This window comes from Musca autumnalis, unplaced genomic scaffold (assembly GCF_047663935.1).
Source record: "Musca autumnalis isolate F117 unplaced genomic scaffold, ASM4766393v1 scaffold_1, whole genome shotgun sequence".
Lineage (NCBI taxonomy): Eukaryota > Metazoa > Arthropoda > Insecta > Diptera > Muscidae > Musca > Musca autumnalis.
The window spans coordinates 1,179,855-1,197,414 of record NW_027411644.1 but is presented as its reverse complement, the minus strand read 5'-3'; the positions used below and the strand labels follow the sequence as shown (position 1 = coordinate 1,197,414).

General features: G+C 34.8%; 1 protein-coding gene across 1 annotated transcript; it reads left to right on the top strand.

Moving 5' to 3' along the window:
- Positions 1-11,325: 11,325 nt before the first annotated feature.
- Positions 11,326-15,796, top strand: LOC141402085 (uncharacterized). The gene has a single exon (XM_073982786.1). It carries the CDS (start codon positions 12,059-12,061, stop codon positions 14,414-14,416), a length of 2,358 nt encoding a protein of 785 aa, XP_073838887.1. The 5' UTR covers positions 11,326-12,058; the 3' UTR covers positions 14,417-15,796.
- The last annotated feature ends 1,764 nt before the right edge of the window (positions 15,797-17,560 follow it).

Here is a 17,560-nt window from a genome sequence, read left to right as displayed (position 1 = left end):
CGGGGAGGTCAGTGTCCACTTGAGATGAGAGAGGGACCAAGATAAATCCTGGACTTTGCCAGGTTAAAGCCAGTCAGGACCGTTCGTTGGTATCTCTCAGCTAGAATTATATAATTTGAAATAATACTACTAATGTACGCAAAGAGTAATATAAATTGCTGCTTACGCAATTAGCAGCAGATACCACAACAGCCACCATCACATAAACAAGCTGCGTTACTGCAAACAACACAAATGCCTATGCACGGTTTCGGTTAATCGATTAATCGGCTTTCGAAAGTCGGAGTCAACTATTATTCGTAGTCGACCATTAGTCGTAGACTATTATTCGTAGTCGACTATTAATCGTGGACGAATATTAGTCGTAGTTGACTATTGGGTGTGCTAAAACCGCGTAATGGACAGTACTTTTTTGTACATATGTACATCACAGATTCCATCAACGAAAATGGTCGATTATATTCGATTATGATCGGTTTTCCGCGGTTAACGAATAATCGAAACTCGACTTTTAGTACACTCTCAAATAATCGACTAACCAAAAATCGAGTTTTAAGTTTTCCACGAAAACCGTATAATCAAAAAACCGATTATTGCATTTCACTCCGTATCCCTAGCATGCATAGGAATTTTTGTTTATTTTCTCTGCTGGCCATCAATATTTTAGATGTACTAAATAGTACTGAATATTGGAGCCCTGATATTGAATGAACTGGTAAATCAAGCGCTCTGAAATTTGTTATGAGGATCATTGTTGATATTAGATCAGAATGGTTATGAAAATTCGCACGTAAAATGTATGACATGCTTCTATACATATGTAACATAGGCATTGGGCGAACAAGTAGGACTAAAAGTGTAACATTTGAGATAACGTCCTGGGTTTGAAAAATTGTGTTCAATATTGTACCATTATTCTGAGCGTTTTAGTTAGTTTATTTATAAACGTACACATACGCTACAATTTTTTTATAAGATGACAGAACGCCCTAAATTAAAATAGGGGTGAGATAGGGTTCATTTTTTGAAAATCAAATATTTTTTATTTAAAGAACGGTACTTAAATAAAAAATATAAATTAAAGGACGCATTAGTACAAAAAATTATCAGTGTTCACAACTTCCATAATAAATATTTGGTCTGTTCCAGTACTGCAAGAATCTACTAATTTTTACTATTTTTTCGATAACATAAAGGAAAAATTGCTATCGCAGTAAAAAGTAGTAGCTTCTTGCAGGTTCTGGAACAGAGAAATTGTTTATTTGTTTTTACTCGCTTTCCGCATAAGAAGTAGCAGGAACTTTGCTAGTTGTTTCATAAACGAATACAATTTATTAAGGTCATTTATAGTAATATTTATTTAATTGATTAATTCTCGTTCGAGTTGAGCTGTTGTGACCTAAGAGATACATTGGAAAATTAGGAGTCTACCGAAGTCCCACACATCAACCATTATGCTACGTTTCACGGGTAGTTTAGTCCGATCATCAGGCATATTAGGATGTTGTTTTTGTGACAGACGAAGGCTAAGCTAGGTAACTAGTATATATATATGCATATGCGAAATTATGTTACTTAATTGAAAATCCAAACTTTTCCTATAGTCCAAATTGGTAACCACATTTTTAAATGTTCACAAATACTTTCAACGTCATTTGTATTTGCTCTTCTGATATGATTTTGATCATCAATTATTGCCAATAAAAGTTCTGACAAGTTGATTGTGGCTCAGAACGCTCGGCAAACTTGACACTCGGTAGTCGGGGACCCAGGTTCGAATCCCAGATTGGGTCATGCTGAAATCATTAAAATTTGAGATCATGAAACGTTGATGTATCATTCCAACAAACGTTACTTTAGCCGACTATTAAACCAAATTTCTTTCATAACTACACTAACATAACTACTTTTGGTAACCTAATTGGTCATTTTTTTGTAAGCACCTAACAATGTCTGGTATACAGTTAAAGACAAAAGTTTACATACACCCCATAAATCTCGAGATTTAGGGTAAGTAATGATCTTTATGAATGCAGTTGCAGTATGCAGTTTTATTTCTTTTCACTAATAAACAATATTTAATACAACAAAAATATATTCCATAATACAAATAACGGTAAATTTTACAAAAACCAAAAAAATGATAGGGAAAAAAGTTTACATACACCCCAAAGAAATATGCGTATTACCGTGGAATTATGCGTATTATGGAATTAGCAGCAACATTTGTACATTTGTCTCTGGAGCAAATATTTGCCTAATGTGGCCTTACCTTAAGAAGTGGACTTTTAGCATTTTCTTTTTTTATCTGCAATATGAAGTATAATATGTATATTGTATTTGTTCCCGTAATTAAAAAACTTGTAAAAATGATCAAACTCATAAATGAAAATATAATAAAAATTTCGAAAATAGTACATTTTCGCAGGTTCTCAAACATATCAATTGTTTCAAAATTCCATGTTGATATCTTGAGAATTCAATGAGTTATGAGTTATTTGAAGTTTTCAACAAATCAACAAATAAGTTTTTTTGAGTTTGCAAACTGCTAAGAAACGCCCAACCATGCATAATCTCGCAAAGAAATTTAGACCTGACATCTAGTTAGCTCTAATTGAAAAATTTAGTATACAGTTATTATATTTTATGTGTCATAATCTTTTTAACCCTGCGTTGGACACCCATATTGTTTGTCACATTCGTAACACATGAGTCTGCCAGACCCATAAAATTATTTATATTTCTTAGTAAACTTAATTAACATTTTCATATAAAAGTTGTAGAATATGTTTAAAGGATTATAATCACAGTTTATACAGTTGGCCATTCAGAGTTCTGTTAACAACATTTGACAACAAACATAATAGACTGTTCATTATTGTGATTTGATTTCCTTTGTATTTTATGTATTTGACAGCAAACTAAATAGTCAGGGCTAACCAGTTTGGGCTGAATGGCCAACTGTATAAACTGTGATTATAATCTTAAATAAATAATCCTTATTTGCCAAAAACTACAAATTTAGTTAATATTGGCCTTTGAAGTAGAAATTCGTATTTTTCTTGTATCTATGCTTGAAAATCCTATTTATATTTCATTTTGAAGCATTATATTTTGTTTTGGGTTGTTATTCAGAATGAAGAATGTATATTTTATAACTTTACAGTCTATTGCAGTCCAATGAGAGATGATATCAAGATTTATGTGCAATTTTGAATATATGGCAGGGTGAAATGTGACAATTTTCATAAAAAGTTATTCATTTTGTCAAATAATGTGGGAAAACATCTAATTTAAGGAAAAATTTCCGAGATTCATGTCTTACGAATGTGATATGTATGTCAAAAAATCCTTGTAGCTCCTTTTCTGTTGGTCCTTTCGACTTCATGTTTCTCTCATTGGAAAGGTAATTTCATAAAGCTACCTGGTCACTAGCTGTATCGTAACTCAGTTTAAAATCCAAAATAAAATGAAAAAAAGGCCTGGCCAGACTCATGTGTCCAACGGAGGGTTAAAAAACGCTTTCTGCAACATCAATTTTTTGAATTGCGACACTCTTTGAGTAAATGAGCGATATGTACCTAAGTACATACATATATTAGGTAAATACTTTTGTAGATCACTCAAACACATCGACGTCCATACGCACATATGTATGCATGTACATATTTCATGTCATCCATTCTGTATCTTGAAAACAAGTAAGAATGGCAAATATTATTAGTCGAATTGGGGTTTTCCAAATATACCGCATGAGTCAATATTGCAATCGACTTTTATGTACATATGTGTGCACTTGACAATGGAATATTTTAGTTGGAATCTAGATAGATGATTGATCTTAATAACTATATTATTCTTATAGAGTTTGAATGTATGGAGAAAATTCCGAGGGAATCCGTTTAATTTTGATTAATTGTCAGTAAATAAATTCATGATATATAAAGGCACTTGTATGTAAGTATGTTGAACAAGTTGATAACAACGTACATTGGATTCGCAGCTACTGTGAGTAACAGTTTGCAAGTACAGGTCACTTCGAAGGAATTCCTTTTATGTTGTACGAGATGCAACTTCTAATTCTCTAGTCTAAATAAATACAAACACTTGTTCTTCTGCTACTTCGGAAATGTCAACTGTAGTTCGCAAGGGTATTCCCCAGAAACCAGTTTCAGAAATTCTTTATGAATCAAAGATCGGATAGAAACAGTTGTTCGACAAATAAACACACACACCGTTGATTTGTTGCAAAACAACTATTACAGAATGACCTTTGTATCATAACATGTTGGAACTGGATTTAAGCACAATCATTCAGGTATAAACGAAAAAAAAAACAAAATTATAAATAAAAAAATTGTGAATATTTGGATGACATTTTGTTGAAAAAATTTATGTATCGTTTTATTTTTGCAATATAGTTTTAACTGTTTTTTAGTATAGTCAATTGCTGATGCGTCTACCTTGTTAGATATGCTTTAATTTTAACAATATATTAGGCATGTTCGATAACTTCGCAAGAGTACTTGCAACTACTTCTCATTTCTCGTTTACTGAACAAGTTTGTTATCGAGCACCATTTTGTAAACTTTTGTACAAATTTGTTAAATCTTTTGAGTTATCGAACAGACCTATTGGTTGTCGCTGTGTCAGCCACATATTTAACTAGTTGATTGCACATTACATTTACCCCGATACGTCATACACGAGGAATTATGACTCGATTTTGTTTGTAACAGAAATGAAGGTGTAGAGTAGCAAACACTGTTGCTATTGAGCTATAACTTTGGCTATGCTCCGCAATTTGATCAGATGAATATTTTTTTCTTTAGTACCAGTAGGGGGAATTATGTGATTCTTGGTTGCTTTACATTCTTATAATTTAGGTAATTAACGACATTTGTCAATAAGTTAGAACCAAAATAAAGTTGTCGCTATGGACAATGGATCCGTTGAAACATTGAGCCGAATCCTTAAGACCTATCGATCGATTTTTTGGTACTTTTCATTTATAATTATGCGTTTTATTTTTACCGGGGTCGACGATATGAAACCCTGCACCACTGTGTATATAAAAAATATATATGGGAGCTATATCCAAATCTGAACCGATTTCCACCAAAACCAATAGCATTCTTCTGATGACCGAATCGGACAATAAACGTGACCTGTACTTTCCGAACGGACGGACATGCATAAATCGACTCAAAAGTTATCCTATGAATTTCCCTAAAAGGAAATATGGGTCTAACTTCTTTTCTTATACATGCTACATACGAGGGCGGTTCGGAAACTTCTTAGCCTATCAATGAAAGAGAATAGTTACTTTTTCAAAAATATTTTTATTTTTCAATATGATCTCCTGAAACTTCAATACACTTAGTCCAACGCATTTCTAGCAATTCTATCCCTTGATTAAAATACTTTTCCTCAAGGTCTTCAAAATAGTGGTTTACAACTTCATTTGAGGTAAAACGCTTCCAGCAAGGAATTTTTTTAGATTTGGGAACAAGTAAAAGTCACTGGGAGCTAAATCAGGAGAATAAGGTGGGTGGTCAAGCAACTCGTACTTTAATTCGTTGATTTTAGCCATTTTTAAAACACTCTTGTGCGCTGGTGCGTTGTCTTGAAGAAAAATTATTTTTTTGTGTTGTAAGCCTGGACGTTTTTCTCGAATTTGTACATTTAATTGATCCAAAAGGTTGCAATAGTACTCTGAATTTATTGTTTTACCCTTCTGCAGATAGTCAATCAATAAAATACCTTTGAAGTCCCAAAAAACCGCTGCCATAACCTTACCAGCCGATTGAATTGTTTTTGCCTTCTTTGGGGCACTTCCTCCAGCTTCAGTCCATTGTTTGGATTGTTCTTTTGTCTCTGGAGTATAGTGGTGGATCCATGTCTCTTCAACAGTTATGAAACGACGCTTAAATCCATTTTATTTCGCTTAAAACGATCCAAACAAGCTTGAGAAATGTTCATTCTTATGCGTTCTTGATCGACTGTTAACAAATGCGGCACCCATCTTGCAGAAAGCTTTTTCATCTGTAGTTCTTCATGCAAAAATAAATGGACTCGATCATTTGAGATGCCCATGATATTAGCAATTTCAGGCACTTTTATTCGTCGATCATTTAATACCATATCATGCACTTTGGCTACAATTTCTGTTGTTGTTCCTGTTTTTGGACGTCCACTACGTGGTTCAACTTCAATGCTTGTACGACCACGTTTAAATTGAGCAACCCAATTTTTTACTGTTGCATATGAAGGAGCACTTTCACCTAACACATTCACCATATCATTATGAATTTCTTGTCCCGATAAACATTTTTTATGTAAATATTTAATGACAGCACGCATTTCTAATTTTTCCATTGTAAAAAAATTGGGGATGCGTCTTTTTTGAACACCTGTTTCTATATGAAGAAGTTGCCAGATCGAAACAAAATGTAACATGTGTTCATAACAGAGATTGAAGTTTCCAAAACACTTAACCTTTTTCTGTTTATACCGCGTTTTTATTGCTAGGCTAAGAAGTTTCCGAACTGCCCTCGTACAAATGTACAAAGACACAATACACTTTACCACAATGTTATCGTATTAAACATTTTTAGATTCTTGCAGTTATTTATGAAAGTAACAATTTTGATTTACAACAACAACAAGTCATGGCGTTACCATTCTGTAATTATATTTTATGGTTTGTGTTTGGTTTCAAAATACAAAAACCAAAAATTTAATATCCAATAGAGATTAATGCGTTCTATTAAAGTTGGAAATGTTCAACATTCTATTTTGTACGCTCGTCGTAATTTTGGATAGTATTCATAAGAATACATGTGGCGGCTTTTTGGTTGTTTACTAAGGGGTAGTTTACACTATATGTAAATGTCATATGACACAAAATAAAATCATTCCATATCTACCCACGGAGGCAATGTGGAGACGTAGTTTTATTACATTATTGCTGATGTGGACGCACAGAGTAAATTGCGTAATATTGCACATATTAGCGAATATATAACGATGGAAAAGTTCATGCCATATGACATTTACATATAGTGTAAACTACCCCTAAACGAAGAAGGAGCATTTATGTATCTATAATTGTAGTCAACACATAATGCCTGTTCGATAAATTTGCATTTCTCTTATCGAAGAACATTTTGTAAAAGTTTGTACAAACTTTTGAGTTATCCTACAGACCTATAATTACAGAATCGAATTTCAAAAAATTCCACAAATTTTTATTTTCAACAAACATACCCAGCAAAATTTATTTGAAGTTGTTCTATGTGAGGTAGTGATTGAATAGCTTCTTAAGAAGCAGCCCAAGCAGAGTCACGAAAAATGCATTCCGTTCTTCACATTTTGAGAATGTCCGATTTGAATAAATTTCATAAAATTTTCACATTTTAGCAATGTTTACATTTATAATAACTTTTTGCAAATAAAATTCTTAAGAACACAAGAAATAATTTATTTTATGGCATTTTAATTAATAAGCAAAATGTTTGTATCCAAAAAGATAATCATGGGTGCAAGAAATATCAGACTGCATCTTTGTTTGTAGCCAAAAATGTAGTTGAATCATGAGTGCAAATGGCAATGTCTTTTTAAGTGAAAGAAGTCAGGATTTTTACAAGGACATGGTGCAACTAGAATGCAATCAATTTTAGATGACTATATGCAAGAAGCACTTTAACATGTTTTTGGGTATTTTTGAGTAATAGAAGCTAACTTTCTAAAATAAAAGTATTTGATTTTGCACTCAGTCGCTTTTTATAATGATTTATTTGAGATATTTCATTGTTTTATAATCATTATATTTCAATTTCATTAAGACGATCGAACTATTGTCAAACTACTGTTTTTTCAAACAAAAATGTTCTACAAAAAAATGAGTTTGGTAGTAATTTTAACGAGTTTTAATTCGAAACAGGCCATAAATATTAATTAAAAGTTACCACAACTCTTTTAAATAATTTTTTCAAATGACCCTGAGGTCTCAAATCAGTGAAAAATCCTCGCTTAATGGATGTTAACTTCTCACATATCCTCGCTTGAGAATAAATTTTTAAATGAGTCGAAAAATCAATTGAAAATACTTTCCATGGAATGTATATTTATTCACTACAAAGAACTAATGCAAAATATGTGCTTAAGAAGCAAATTAGACTGTATCCTCACTGCACCATGCCCTTGTAAAAATCATGGCTTTTTTTTTACGTAAAAAGATGCAGTCCAAAATCACTTGCACTCATGATTCAACTACTTCTTTGGCTACAAACATTTTACTGGGTATGATTGGAACTATTTTTATATACATGATAAGGTGTAAAACTAAATGAATATTGCGGCATAGATGTGAAGTAAACATAAAATCGGATCGAACGTATGCATATTTCATATATAAATATTGCAATTTATTTATTGCTTTATTTATTTACTTTTTTTAATTTGTGTTTAATTTGGCTTGAGGTCATATTAAAATTAAAAACAAAATGCTTTTTCTTGTTTTTATTTTATTATTTTATTCATACAATATTTCGATCATCTTTGATGATCATCCTTAGGGATTTACTTTAAAAAATAAACAAAAGCATTTGCTATATATAAATTAAAAAAAAAAGAAACTGGAAAGCACAATAATTACATTGATATTTTTATTTAAAATAAAACAACAAATTCTTCTTCCGCTCTTCTCCAAGTGCATTATCAACTAATATTTGTGGTGTTTCTCTATGAGGCTTCGGTATATCTGTGCACAGTGCTCTGTATATGTCTTATAGTTTACTCTGTTTTCCATAGGGACATTTACAATGTGAAACATTTCTAACATATACATATCTTCTCTTGTAGTTGGTCTCCTGTGCTAAAATCTGCACCTCTTTAAAATTGGGCGTGAGCCCAGTTAATGCACAATGCGCAGCTAGAGCTGTTTTTTGCTCCAAAGGTCTACTTTTTACCTTTTGATCAGACTTGTGACCACTTATCCTAGTTTTTAGCTTCGTCTTGGTAGTTCCAACTTAAACCTTTTGGCATGTGTTTGAATTTTCGCCATTGCACTTGATTTTGTACACAAGGTTTGATTTTTCGCCTGCAGGTGTTTTTGACTTGGTACGGCTAAAGAAGTTGCCATTAGTATTGTTAGTTTTTAGAGCTATTTGATATTTTTCTTTGTCATAAAGGTTTGAATTTGAAAGCGTTCAGAAAAGCGTTATTTACTTCATCTACCGAGCTATGTTCTCACAGATTACATTGGATAGGACTTAAAAACTAGAATTTTATGAAGTTGGCAAACACTTACAGAGTTAAGGTTCATTTTCAAGCAAGGTTCTAACTAATCTCTTGATAACATGACTTTCTATGCGGTAATCTATATGATTAGCAATGGAGTTAAATAAACAGAGACATAGCGTTAACAGCTCATTATTCCCATAGTTAGTTCTATGAAATGATATGTTAAAATAAAACATATTATCAGGGTTATAAGTTCTATAAAATAAAAACGATGTCTCTGTTAGCAAGTGTTAGGTGGAATCAAGTTGGAAGGTATATATTTCTATATATTATTTGAACTCCAGCAGATTTATTAAATCCGGTTATATGTAAACGTACTACTACTTCGGTATATATACAACGTAAGTCTAGGACTGTCTCCACTTAATACACTTATTGAGCAACGTGACAATTTCTCTGGCATTATTTTTCATTTGCAATCTTTTGATCTATTTTTGATCATTCATCATTCTGATTCGAAAACAACTGAATTCAATTCAAATTCATCGCCTTAACTGGCAAACTTAAAAATAATTGTTTATATTTCTTTAATTTTATGGTATTGCTCGTTAAGTTTAAATAAATGTTTCTCAAGTCTAATTTGGAGGTCCTTGATAAGTACACAACTACAATTAAAAAGTATAAGCTTTATAATTACTCAACACCAAAGACATAAATATAGTAAGATCGGACAATTATACTTAACATAAATAATGTTACGTAACCATATCACTGAACATGATGTTATTTGGAACAGAGGTGAAACTTTAATATGCAATTTAGATCTCTCTAAATGGTACTGGCGTAGTATTTTTCTTATTATACGAGTTTATAAAAATGTACATTGGGGCCAATCAAAAAATTTGTTTGCAACTCCTACAAAAATTTGTGAAAATCGGATCGGATTTTGATATTGCTATATGGGGCCCAAAATACCTAAAATCTTCCAAATATGCATATTTAGCCACAACAATGAAATGGTAAAGTTTTTCCATCGATTGAACCAGAATTGCGGCCTTTAGAGAATTTTCGTGAAAATTCACCTTTGGTGTCATACAAATTACTATAGAATCAATCATCATACAATTTCATATATATACGGGTTTTGGATTAAATGGAAACAATTTAGGGGGTAGGGGTGCAAAAAGAAAGGAAAAAGATTTGTGGTTGCCCTAATGTGCATATATGAATTATTGGATTTTTATTGTGCTTCAAAATTATCTTATTAGATCTTTGTCCAATTTTGGCTTGGAATAAATGTCTGTATGTATTTACATACATACATACATTTATATGTATGTATGTATGGTTTTTACTTTTGTAGAAAACTAAACAACAAAAATTGAGACATTGTCGTCCAGACGCAGAACGAGAAGACAATCACTCACTGACGAATCTATATCAACCGATAAATCCAATTTGTACGTAGCTAGCCATTGTGATTCGGCAGCTACATATGTATTTCAAATGAGTTTTGCGAGCTACTAAAACGGAAGCGGTTTGGGCCAGGGATGCCAACTGTTCCGAGGTAAAAATCGCTACAGCCACATACGCACCATAGGTCTGTAGCGATTTTTACCTTAAAACAGTTGACATTCGTGCTTAAACAGTGGTTTTTGTATGTCAAAAATCACCACAAGTAGCGGGAAAACCACCAACTTGGCACACCTGGTTTGGGCCAGTGAACAAACCATCATCTCTGATGTTTGGAGCGAAAAAAATGCAAGAGCATTGTGAACATTAATTGTTTCTGTTAGTATCACAAAAAAAAAAAGAGAACGTCTGACTCACTACGTTATCGAAACTCAAGAGTCGAACAAGACAATTCAGGAGGAAATCATATTAATATTATTATTGTTGTCAGCCGCGGTCTGTGCGATCCAAAGAATAATCGTGGGAATTGTGTGAGCTGTGACAGCATTCGATCGTCACCCAACTCTTTGGGACCAATGTTAATGGAGAGCACTTGCTTAAACCGTCCCATGATGGTTCTCCGTACGTGTGTATGCATGCTCATAAGTCAATTTGTGAACGCTCAACTATCAGTTGTGCTTGAAATGTTTAAGAGTACGGATCATTGTCGGCAAGTTGACGCGTAGCGTTTGCGAAAAGTGCATCAATGTCTTTTAGGCATAAAAAGAAACAAAACGGAAACGGTCGAAACTACACAAAGAAAAGAACAGAAAAGAAACAGATCTGCGAACGGACAAATATCAAATAACAATTGATGAAAAGGAAGCTAAACTAAACTTATCTGTCGGACAAAGCAATCACAGCGCATTTGACAATTCTTTGTACGTCCATGCTCCCAATATACATACGATTGTGTATTTGTTTGTACATAGACAACCGTGTTGAAACAAACGTACATATATATTTTGTTAATAAAACATTACGTGTAGGGTATGAAGCACGGCGCTCGTGCATTGTCTGAAATATAAACATCGTCGCGTCGACAACAACAAGAGATAAACCATAGTGGTGTTCGCAGAATTAAATAGAAGTCCGGATTGAGCGACCAGCACCAGCGAGCACATTGTCGGGAAACTTAAGCTGGCGTTTAAATTACAGTTTCGGGAATAGTTAAGTGGCGGAAAATTACGCCAAACTGATGCCTAAAAAATACGTAATCATATACATTCATACTTAACTAGATATTTGTGAATATACTGAAGAGAAACAGCAGGTTTGAAGACGTGCGGAGAATAGTCTATCGCATGATTTTAGAAGCGTGCTTTGTCAAACAATCTGTTTGCTCGTGGAATGCTAAATAATGGCAATAGACTTCTTGATATTAGCTGTGCTTTTAGTGTCGTTTGTTGTTAACTTCTTGGCGCTGGCAGCCTTTTGGGCGACACCCGGTCTGCGGTCGACGGCCAATCGCTTTACCATCAATCTTCTCATTATAAATCTTACTGGCTGTGTTTTACTAGCACCTACCTTGTTTTTGAGTCGTGGTGGTAGTGACGACGTAGGTGCGGATGGTAGTGGCGATGGTATAAGCAACACAACCGGTTCAAACGAGTCTGGATTTAATGTTTTAGCAGTTGAAGAAAATGATGACAGCATTGAATTTTATTCCAAGCCGGGCAACCATCAAATGACCATTAGACACAATGGTAAACTAGTAGAGAAGGAAGGCATCATAGTTCGGAAAAATGTCAGCCATGGTGAGGCCAATGACATGGATGGTGCACGAACAATCGAAACCATTTACAAGTGTAACACCACATACTGTCGTGAACTAACAATCGACGAAGGGACGAAATCCCTCGTAGTCACAGAAATTGAAGAAGAAAACGTTGGTATGCTGAAAGACTTCAGAGTGGCGAGTGAAGAAATCGATCGCATGCTTGAAGCTTCCCCTACGACCAGGTCGTGGTCTATAGATATGGCCGCTGCGTTGGGCGCAATGGCAGTATTACTAATAGTGGGCGATACATGGTGTGCCGTTACAGATCCTTTGCGTTATCACAGCCGCATATCGGGAGTCAAATCATGGATATTAATAGGAATGACATGGGCAATGGGTATACTATTTGGAGCTCTGTCAGCTTTCCGAGAGATAGATTTCCAGTCCGATATTTTCACAACGAAGGAGAAACGAGCAGTTCCAGAGATATCAAACCTTTCCAGTTTCAACTCGGCCAATAGAATTTTCGGCATAGTCTTTTCCTGTTCATATTTCCTGCTAATCATTTTGCTGCCATTTGGTTTTGTTTGCGGTATGTATTGGCGCATCATAAGCGAAGCTAGGGAGAATGGTTTGAGAATGCGCCAGAATGGATCATCTCCCCTTTTGCAAAGTGCTATAAATCTAACACAGTCTCAGCAGGCCACCATACAGCCGTATCCAACGAACATGTACGTTCATCGCAACTCCATAGCATCTACTTCGTCACAAAGCGAGGGTTTACAAATGCACATTGATCAAAAACAATTAAAAGTATCGCCAATTTGTGCCCGCCGAAACATGACTGCCAAACTACCACCTCCTCAGTTATCAGAGAATGGTGTGCCTCGCCAGCATCAGGAACTACAAAACATTATGCTGACACTTCAAACACCTAATGATGAAATTGAGAGGAACTATTCGTCTGTTCGCCTGGAGTTATTTGCATCCTCCTCTAAAGTTGTGGGAATACGTCAGGTTCATTCCTCCCCCAATCTTCAAAGGGGTGCTGCCTTTACACAGACTATCACTGCCAGAACATGTTCACCGCATTTGTTAGGCTGTCGTTTGCCGCATAATGTTCCTAGCCTTCACTTAATGGCCCAGCCATTCCAGCAGAACCATCCTCATTCTCGAGCGTCTCTCCAGCCTCATCATCACTCTTTGCAAATACCATCCATAATTGGTTCCCCAAAATCACTGAGTTATATGTCATCACTACGGCACAGACTCTCCAATGCCTCCTCCCTATTTAAGTATCGCGAAGAGTCTAGAGCAGCACGAATCAGCATACTCGTTGTAATAATGTTTCTCCTATCCTACTTGCCTTTCGGTTGCTTGGTTGTGATCCAGAGCCAAATATCGCCAGTCAATTTACCACAATCGAACCAGTTGGCAATTGTTATGGTTCTATTAGCAATTGCCAGTTCGCCATTCATTTTTGCTTATCGCATTAAACGAGTTAGGCGAGGTGTGAGAAGACTACTTAGCTGCGAGACCCAGTGCGCCAGGAAAAGTATACAAAGGTACAATAGTTCCAGCAGCCGATTAAGTTCGAATATGCATAGGAACAGTAGCCAAGTATCGGCGCATTCTGCTAACTCGGGTCACTACCTAACACCTCTAAACTCCTCTGGTAGTAACTCTAGCAATATACCTTTACGGCCCAATAGCCCTTGCATAACTTCCAAAAATATGAACGTACAAAAAAATACGGCAACATCACATAGAAAATCTGTTGGCAAAGAATGTCACAACTGTGAATGCGACACTAAGCGAAAGCCGACAGCACAGCAGCATGGCATCACTTTAGTGGAGCAACTTCCTTTGAATGACTGCAGTACTCCATCGGAAGAGATTTCGGTAAGGAAACACTTGTTCCAGCTGTTCTTCAGACGCCAACCTAATGTAGTCTGTAATGGTCCACAGGCAGCAGCAGTTCACCCAGGCGGAGTCTGATATCTTTGCAATTGCAGTGTGTAGCACTCACATGGAAAAATTGATGTGACTGAATTCATGACATGTGAACTCCGAACGATTACTCGATCAGAAATATCAGCAGCATTCGAGAAACCAGAGATATAATGAATTCAACATGGAATCATATGGTGATTGTATCGTCTCCAGTTGTATCTATATACTCAAAAGCAGTAGAGATTAATCCTCCAAACGACAAAGAAGAAAATCGGAAGAAATTTTTCCACCTACGAACTCATGTACCAGGTCAACAAATACTTAAATGAGAGCAGTATCAGAAAGAAACCCTATCAGCAGCAGCAGCCTATTCTAATACTCAGTTGGTGCCTAAAACCCTGTTTCGTTTACATTTTAACCGTGTAGAGCTTTCTCCCAGATGTTGATGTTTATACGGCTTTAGTAAATGTATTTCGTTGAATACATCATGCCATTTCCGATCACACTGCCTACTAGAGACAGACAGAGGGAGTCAGAATTACAAAAAATACGCGTGCCTCGAGAATCAATTAAATTCAATAAGACTCGAAATTAAATTCAATTCATCATATTCAATGATTGCGTGCTGGCGTAAACCAGAGTTCTATTTCACGTCATTCGACAAACCAATAACGACATTTACAGAATACAAATGAGCGGATCCCAAAGGGAAAGAGAAAATACCTCATTAGTCTTAATTAAATGAAAAGGAAGAAGATGAAAATAAGAGAGTATCTGTACCTTATTAGTCCTAATAAACGCTAGGCGAATCAAGATCAAATACACTAGAGATATTTAACCGAGTTCGAACAACCAATCGAAGATAAGCGGTATTTCATTACACTATTTACACATACAGATATGTTAATATGTATACAGTTAAAACAGTACCTTCCAAATAACAAACACTTTACTAGAACAAAAAACATTTAATAAATAAAAAGAAATTGACAGACAGCTTTATATAATATAACTAATATATAGTTTTAGTTAAGATAATTTTATATACGTTATTTATATAATTTTTTTAAGGATTTGTACGCTACACTCAATAATAATGCAAACAAAATTGTACCGAACATAAGAACGAAATAATATTTTATACAAAACTATTTTCGAAGAGCCGAAAAAATAAGAATGGGCTAGTAATTCTGTACATATTTCGAAACAAGGTAATATGTATACTTATTAAGTACAAATAAATACTAAGTCAATTTAGAGATGTACATATGTGTGTTCCTTGAAGTCAACACTTCTCTTGCGCACTGTTTTTAAACCAAAACAAAGCTACCTGAACTATTTGGGCGTAAGCAAATTTACACTTTTAATAAATTATAAGCCTACTAAATAAAATGTTGCTACAAACAATAAAAACGATTCCAAAAATATGTAAATATGATTTTTTATACTTCAACGATAGTTCCAAATCGCAATGGGTGAGTACCGACTGTTCTTTGATGGATTGTCGTTCAAACTTTAATTAAACTAAAATATCTGGATTTGAGCTTATAATGAAATCGACGACAAATCATATTTAAGTATTGTTCCCTCACCTAATACTGAGACTTTCAAATACGCCATACACCGCCATACACTACGATGTAGAACTTAAAACAAATGCAGTTATCCTGATGTACCATGGAAGACGAAAATACATTCGGTTTTTAGATAAATTTAGAGAAAACGAAATTTCTTAGATTTTTAACTTTAACGGACATAACTTATATTTTTCACAACGAATATCTATTTATTTTAAATTTTGCCTTTTTAGACGAAGATCATTTTTAGTATTAATTTTTAATTAATTTCTCGTTGGAATCGAGCTTAATGCAAGAGAAAAAGGAAAGCCGACGATACGAAACCACACAACCACCACTATGTGACATGACATGTTTCGCCTTGGGTTGAGGCTCCTCAGATATATCGGATGTGGGGCGGCTTCGCTATCATCTAACTTTTCCTCTTTCAAATGCAATTTGTTTTTACAACTCTGAATATTTGTTCAATCATTGTATGGCTTTCATGACAAACGCTTAGCGTAGTCTTTGAAAGTTGTCAGTTTGGCTCTGAACACTAAAGCTGAAAACACATATAACGTTTGAGTAAAGTTTTGCGTTGGGCGTTGACAAAAAAACAACAACAACAGGCCGACGCCGACATCAAAGTCCGGCGTTGATGTGTTTGCCGGCATATATTTCAAATGAATTTGAATTTTTCGGCATCATGCCTAACAGTGTAAAAACGGCCAAAACGACACAAAACTTTACTCAAACGTTGTATGTGTTTTCAGCTTAAAGCTTGTTGTTGTTTTTTTCTCGACGCCCAACGCAAAACTTTATTCAAACGTTGTATCTGTTTTCAGCTTTACACGCCGTGACAAGACTTTTTTTCTTGTGTTTTTCAAGGACGTGGGTTCGAACCCCAGCCTGGCTCAGCTGATTTTTTATTTATTTGAAAATTTTGCCTTTGTAGGCGAAGATGATTTTTAGTATTAATTTTTAAATAATTTTTCGTTGGAATTGAGTTTAATGATCAATAATGCAAGTGAAAAAGGAAAGCCGACGATACGACATGTTTCGCCTTGGGTAGAGGTTTCTCAGACGTATCCAACGAGAAATTAATTAAACAATTAATTTGTTACGACAAGAACCCTATTTGGGTTTTGTGTTGTTAGATCGGTCTTAGATTTTATGGCCTCATTTAAACATGGCTAAATATTGACTTTTTAGAGCAAATCTAGGCAATATCTCTGAAACCAATTCGAATCTGGTTTAAACCTCCGAACCAAAGTTGTATATAAGGGCATGAAGAAAATATTTGGAGAAATAATCACCTTGAAAAACTGCATTTGTTGCCTCAAAATACATAATATATTTAAAAATTACTTTATTTCGTACATTTCGCACCATATCTCTAAAACTGTTACATTTTTCGTTATTATACCCTCCACCATAGGATGGGGGTATATTAAGTTTGTCACTACGTTTGTAACTACTCGAAATAATCATTGTAGACCCCACAAAGTATATATATTCTTGATCAGCGTGCAATTCTACATCGATATAGCCATGTCCGTCCGTCTGTCCGTCTGTCCGTCTGTCTGTCTGTCCGTCTGTCCGTCTGTGGAAATCACTCTAGCGTCCGAACGGA